At 38.0% G+C, this 7,980-nt stretch overlaps 1 protein-coding gene across 1 annotated transcript; it reads left to right on the forward strand.

The window, feature by feature from the left end:
• Nucleotides 1–1,021: 1,021 nt before the first annotated feature.
• Nucleotides 1,022–3,802, forward strand: LOC121863474 (probable G-protein coupled receptor B0563.6; the record flags this gene model as incomplete). The annotated part of the gene is given in 2 exon segments (XM_042362148.1): nucleotides 1,022–1,198; nucleotides 1,849–3,802. Coding segments are annotated over 2 exon segments (1,586 nt in total), but the record flags the coding sequence as incomplete, so codon positions are not given.
• Nucleotides 3,803–7,980: the final 4,178 nt, after the last annotated feature.

Raw genomic sequence — 7,980 nt, forward strand, 5'->3', positions numbered from 1 at the left:
GGGTCGGGTAGGGTTTGATGTGTCGGATAGGGTTGGTTGGAGTTTTTTTTTAGATCCCCACATGACACTTGCTATCCATGCCAAGTTTGGTCCGGGCGGCTCATTCGCAAGGTCACGTAGGACGCCACCATCCGGGAGGCTCCACATTGTCTCACTGTTCAGTCCCCAAAACTTTTTCTTCGATCAATAGTTCATTAACGGTGTATGTAAGTTCCACTACAACGGTACAGCAAAGTATATTTTTTTAGCATTAAACTGTTATTATTTTATTGTCTAATCATCACTACATATAACCCCACCCATCATCGCTAGATATAACAACATCCATCATCACTACATATAACATCATCCATCATCACTACATATAACATCATTCATCATCACTACATATAACACCATCCATCATCACTACATATAACACCATCCATCATCACCACATATAACATCATCATCCATCATCACTACATATAACACCATCCATCATCACTACATATAACACCATCCATCATCACTACATATAACATCATCATCCATCATCACTACATATAACACCATCCATCATCACTACATATAACACCATCCATCATCACTACATTTAACACCATCCATCATCACTACATATAACACCATCCATCATCACTACAGATCGGTAAAGTAGTTTCCGAGATTCTCGTGCGAACACACACACACACACACACACACAAACAAACTCACAGACATACTTCTTTGCTATATATATATATATATATATATATATATATATATATATATATATATATATATATATATATATATATATATATATATATATATATATATATATATATATATATATGTGTGTGTGTGTGTGTGTGTGTGTAATAATAATAATAATAATAATAATAAAAATAATAATTGACGTTTTATTGAAAAAGTTCTGCGTGTGTGTGTGTGTGGGTCTGTGTGTGTTGTGTAGAATAGACTTGTATTTAGTTAACAATTTACCAATACTGTATCAGACTAACAGTTCGTACTTCTTCAGAACAATACCTTGGGCCTTTTGACCTGGCAAATACCTCAACCCACAACAACACTGAAGACCCTCGCGTGGAAGAAGCCAGATATGTCGCCTACGGCATTATCGCCCCCATTATCATCTCGGTGGGGTTGGTGGGCAACCTTCTCACGATCATCATCCTGAGACTGCCACAGTTCAGAGGTAGGTGGGTGGGACTCACAATGGGTCAGCCAGGGAATGTTTGCTGCTCCAAGATCTTTTGATACAGAGTAGGATGTACAGATGAAGAAACATGTGTCTATTAAGGTAAACATACAGCGTGTGATAATAAAGACAAGTCTGTTGCACAGCCTAGCTACCATCTCGCATTGATGAGCTCAGTACATGTGTTATATTTAGCAAACGATGAAATAGAGGAACAATCATTAAATAAAAACGTGAAGATGATAACAATTTATGACGTCATCTATGATGTCATAATCGTTCCTATCACCACAACAAACTAGATATGGGGACAATACTTCAAGGTTAGTCTTATAGTTGTGACTGGACTAGAGTACAGTAGCCAGGATTCGGAGCGATTTCATATATTTAAAAAAAATTAATTAGGCATCTTCATCTTTCTTATCACTAGGTAAGCCAAGTTATGGCTATCTCCTCAGTCATGCACTTCAGAGGACACACCTGTCATGAGTACCTATTCTAGTCCATTGTAGGTTACAGTTAACAAATTGCAACTCATGGGTGTAATGATGTTGGTGAATTGTATGTAATGTTCACGATAAACATCCCCGTGTATATAACCACAGCTATACCATACACCGATTAATCCGTGTTCTTTCTCTTTTCAGGTGTGACGTACACATATTTTCTGGCTCTGGCCATCAGTGACTTCCTCTCCCTGACCATCAGTATTTCTTTGCTTCATCATCTCCTGGTGGAAGCTACACCACTCTACTCCACGGCTGTTTGGTGGTCCTACTGTGAGATTCTCTTTGATAACATTCCCTTGAGCACCTCAGTTGTTATTGTTGCTTGTATTGCCATAGACAGATTTTTTTCCGTTTGTCGACCAACGGACTTTAAACGGATCCATACAAGCCGCTATGCTCGAGCGGGCATCCTTGGATCTGTAATCCTTGCTGTTGTAATATGGTTGCCCGTTTGTGCTCTTAAGGAACCAAAACTGTATAATGAATGTGAAACTTCATCATTTGTGCCACCTGACAACCGGACATGGTGGGTCGCTTGTATGAAGATAGACATACGGAACAGCTTCTATTTTATTGCCTACCAATGGATCAGGCAGACAATTGTTACCTTTGTGCCGATCATCGTTCTTACAGTATCAAACACACTTATTGTTAAAGAATTTATACGGCTACGCAAGAGAAAAGATCAGATGTCTGGTAGTGATCAGCTCCAAGACAACCCCGTTACGGAAAGCCGACGTCGAAATGATCAGCACCTGGTCTCCCTACTGATGGCAGTCATGATAAGCTTTTTCATTACACAAGTGCCTTCAGGAGTATTAGGTGCGCTGTACACTGATAATCTTGCAGGACACCTGAAATTCGAAATCTTCAGGGCTGTTGCAAACAACTTGGAATTGCTAAACCATGCACTCAACTTTTACTTGTATGTTTTATGCAGCAAACCTATACGGGACACCATAAAATATTTCTTCCATCAACATAACTGTTTGTCGACAAATTTTTCATTCCCTGAAGTTATGGAAGTCGCACGTCAGCCTACCAAAAAAAGTCCTGACTTTGTAAAAGCACAAGTAACATCGACAACCAAAGCAAACATCGTCCGTCATGAGCAAGAAGTTGGTGGTAGCAATAAACATGCTCTGAGAAAATCTAAGACCGTATCTAGAGAAACAGAGCCAAGTAATATAACTTCAGACAGAGACTCCAGCCCAGAAAATGTAATTGGTCTGGAGATCAGTTCCTGTGCGAAACTTGAGCACTCCTTCAAAAACACCATCACTGGATCTACGGAATCTCCACACCTTGAAAGAAATACTGTCGACTGTGAGGGTAAGGATGAAATCAAGATCATTGAACACGAGTACTCGTGTGTGCTTCTTGATGCGAAACACAACATTCATCCTGATGATCCAAAACCTCCATTTCTTGTCACAGAAATGTGTATATCACAGAAAACAAATGGAAATATTTCAAGTGCTAATACACAATTGCCGCAGGAGGGATTGACAGCACATCTCAACGGCACATTTGAACTTAGAGAATGACTAGAAAACGAGCCTGATTGTGGGTTACCTTGGTTGTGATATAATGAAATATGTGACGAATATGATAAATAAGAATAACTTTTTATTTGTATTTCTATAACTTAATGAAAATCATTTCGCATATGGTAAAATGTGAATTGTTTCATTTAAGACGTGGTTTACAATCATGATAGTCTACTGTATGCCCAGTTAAAAGTAAAACAAAAATATTACCACAAGGGAACCAAGAAGCAATCTTAGGCCTTGTGATGTTTCAAACAAAGAGTGCTCCTTCGGTATATTTCTTAAATAGCGGGAGACTCCACCTGCGATTGCCCGTGCAATGTGGTCGGAGCAGCATTTTACAGACTCAATTGAAAGCACGAGGCTACCAATATACCTTAGGACTTCAATATACAAAAGAATACCTCACTAGTCAGGAACCAAATTCGGGACCTACGTACTGTACTTGTGGTAACGTGTGATAACGTGGCAGCGATCCCTGTTGAAATATAGAGTCCCGGGTTCGATTCCTGACTAGTGAGGTTTTGTTTGTATATTGAAATTTGCGTATATATATATATATATATATATATATATACGCCTCAGTGACACTTTTTTTTCTTATTTAGTACCAATGTTTCTACACTGTTGATTCTGGCGTTGTTTTCCTTTATGTTCTGGACCGTATGTGTTACACCACCTTTACCCATGGTGACAACACAATGCTCACACATAATGATCCGTTTACCTTTCTACAGTACAAAGCTCATTTGATTACACTAAACCCAATTCCAACTATTACTTCCCTGACTCTTCTAAGTTTATGCAAATCTCCTGCTACCACATTCCTTCCCCATAATGAGCCGCAGTATTCCCCTCACTTAGAAACTTTAATAATCTGTATATTACTTCTATTGTTAAAAAATTTGATGGAATTGGGTTTTATAAAACGAAACTCACTAATCATATTGTGCATTTGCATAGTATCCCTAATCATATTATACACTCCATTAATGTGTCTCAGCATTGATAATTATTTTGCAAGAGGTAATTTAAAAGTTAAAGAGGAGTTTATGGGGTATTTTCTCTGAAATACGTAATGGCGAATAATACAGAAGGCGCCAAACAAATGAAAGAAATTTTCTTGATAAATTGTCGGTACTTATCAATATCTTAAATCAAGAAAATAAACTTTGTTAAGTTACAGATTTCAACCTTAAACTATTAAAATCAGAGACGGACACCTCAGTGATAGACCTTGCTACCTGCAGTTCTAAGCTCTTATTCAACACAATAACGAAACCACCTCCGCCACTGTGCTAGACCATATCAGATCTAGCAACACCCTTGATAATATATTATGATTATGATTATTTATAGCAATATCGCAGATAACTACCCCAATTTTGCCACGTGTAAGACAGCCATCCCCTCCAAAAAATTAAAGACTAGTAAAGACACAATAAAATACAGACTACTGTAACAACAATATGCTCCAGTTCGAAAACAGCTTAGTGAATGCTAAGTAGGATCTAGTCTATGCCTTCGAAAACCCAGACGTGATTACCTGCAACATCTCGTCTGTCTTCAATGTCTGGTTGATATGTTTTCCCCTAAAAACTAAATAAGTAAAAAGAAAACAAAAATCATGCCCTATAATACAATTTAAATCGGGGGAATGGGGGAATAACAGCAAAAGAAAAAGATAAAAAATAAGAGAACATTCGCAAAAGGCCCATAACATTCATTGCCGCTTACCGAAATATTTGAAATAGAGTAACACAAGCAGTTAGAAATGCCAGACGTAGCTATTATACAAATAAATTGCAGCCGACATCGGGCATTAATAAGAAAATTTAGAGTCATAAATTATATCCAGAACAGAAACAGAACCGACGACACCCACTCAGCTTTTATGTTAGATGGTACAATTGTTACAGAACCCTCCCTTATTAACAACCACTTCAGTGATTATATTCTTAGTGTTGGCATTCCTGATCAACATAAGGAATTTAAATCCTAATAAGGCCACTGGCCTCCTTCCGTCGACATGGCCACCTCTAGTGAGTGGCCATTAGATAAATAAGGTAAAATACGGTAATTACCTGTGTAACAGGAAGCAGTACGTCTACTATAGCGACCATCAATCTGACTCCTCGCCTATATTCTACAGCGTCTCCCAAAGCTCCTGTCTTGGACCAGTACTGTTTCTATTGTACAAAAATGATATAGTTCCACTCCAGATCTTCATTCTTTGATAAGAACCATGAATACTGAATTGACTTAAGTCAGAAACTGGATAATATGTAATAAACTGGGGCCTGGAATCTCAGAAAAACTCAGTAGAAAAAGCGAATACCCGCAGGTCTGGACCCCTATACCTTTGTAGTACAGTCCTTAAACGTGAACAAATTACTAAATTCCTAGGGGTTGTTGATGATGATCACCAAACAGGAGAAACAGTGTGGCATTCTGCATCACACTCGCCAGTCACTCACTCTGGCAGCAATGAAAAAAGTCTGTTATGATATGACAGTATTTACCAACACCTGATTCGCTGTCATACACTATGGGGGGATTCCAAAAACTGAAACGCAATCCCTGGTTTCTTCCCAAAAGAGAGTTGTGCGGCCTTGAAAAAAAAAAAAAGACTACACAAACGGCCATTTGCCAAATTGAAAATGTTAATATATGAGGATATTAATAGTTACTAATATTCTTTATTTCTTTATAAAGCAGTTAATCACTTGATTGAGAATAACTATTTCCAATTCCGGATAAACCAGACCTCCATAAATTATCATGGTGTAAAGGTGTGGAAAAACATACCCTATCCACGGCAAAGACTATGGTGCGTCCCTTTAAATCCTCTCTTAATTAAAGACATTTACTAAATATTATGATGTTTGTAACTTACTTTTCTACATTTTTTACCTTTGTACTGTCATTAAAAAAAATAACATGTCGATGCATTGATATACTGTACAGTAAATTACTACTGTCAAGGATTATATATTTTACCACGTCGATGTGATCCTGACTGCGATTGTTTTATTGCTTCACTTTAACATAACTCCTGTATCGCTTCCACCCACTTGCCAGACTGCTGTACACTTCGAAAAAAGTACACTCACACATACAAAGTCTAAATAATAAAAAAAAAATGTGATGAAGGTGGTAGCATTCTAATATTTATTTACTTACACCATGTAATATATTGTAATCCAGAATGATGATATTATGTTTATATAATAATTCCTTGAAATATATATACAATATTTTTAGGTGCCTGTAAGAGTGCCCTGACTCTCAGTTGGCTCAGCCACGTCGACATAGTTGTTTTTGATTATACTTTGTATCTGCATTTTTCAGGTCAAATATATGACTTTAGTATCAGCATGAAAATATAACTAGACAATTTCATGCTACTCTTTGACCACTTCCTCGTAAATATATCAAAACAGTCAAAGTTCACACCAAAATTTCAAGTTATCGTCAAAAGTTGTTTTTACGATGTGAAGTACTGAGTGAAGTAGACAATGGTGCTGTGTCAGTGCGTCCTTCAACATTCTGTTCACAATGTTTATTATCTTCATCATTAGCTGTTACTGTTACACTGTTAATCAACATTATTACTTCCGTCTGTTCTCTACTTGCACTAGGTTGAGGGTCACTCAGTTCCATGTCAGCCATATAATCCAATAAACTGAAGACACTGGAGAAACTAAGCAACTCCAGGCTACAGCCACAACGAAACACAACACATCAGCATGTCCCAACAGCCACTGCCGAGTCTCCGTTTTTGTCAGCGTTACTAACAGTCTAACACTTTTATTAATATTTGCGATTTGAAAAAACATAGCTGTTTCACATATTATATTACTGTTACGAGTGAGCGTTCAATCGTTGGTTGTGGATTCGCAACGTGAACGTCTTTTGTTTGTGACCATTTCTGCTCGCTTTGTTTACCTCGCGTGACGCTAGTATTGGGCCGGCAGTGATAAGTTTAGTACAGAGTATCTCCTTTCTTATTGTACAGTGTACTTCTAGTGGTATAACGTGTAAACCTTGCTCGATTTTTATAACACCAAGTAAAGTATTATTTGTGAAAGATTATTGTTAATCATATTTTAGAGTTCCACAGAAAATAACTTATTTATGAGGTTTCGTGTGGTGGATAGACTGTAGTGGATCCTCTCCTCTACAACTACCAACTGAGCTCCTGCCGCTTGCTTACCAGCCAATCAGCATACAGCCAGCTATGCCGAGAGACTAGGTCTATGGTGCGGACATAAGGGTACGATCGCCGACCTAGTCTTGACCTTCCTCCTCAAGCTTAGGATCAGAGAGAGTTTCACACCTTTCGCGTTCTCCCCCGTGATTGGCTCTCGCGCTATGCAAAACCTCGATTCTTGATGCGGCAGAATCACATAAATACAGGACAGTGTTATATATATGTATGTTTATATGCTGCCTTTATTGAATATATATATTATATATTATGTTACTGCTTACCAAAGTCAGAAAGTGTTTAGGCTTGTGTAAACACGAAATGTGTTAGGCACATTGTAACCAAGAACAGAGAATAAACAACCAGCCAGACAGACCATGTGACTCTTCATTCTCCCATTAAATAACCCAAGATACTACACTGGCGACGAGGATGGGATTCACAAAGTGTTGGTGAAGTCCTTGAAGAGAGGATAGTGACCACTGAAGGGAAGGCTACTTTGAACCTGGA

The sequence above is a fragment of the Homarus americanus genome, unplaced genomic scaffold (assembly GCF_018991925.1).
Source record: "Homarus americanus isolate GMGI-L3 unplaced genomic scaffold, GMGI_Hamer_2.0 scaffold16891, whole genome shotgun sequence".
Lineage (NCBI taxonomy): Eukaryota > Metazoa > Arthropoda > Malacostraca > Decapoda > Nephropidae > Homarus > Homarus americanus.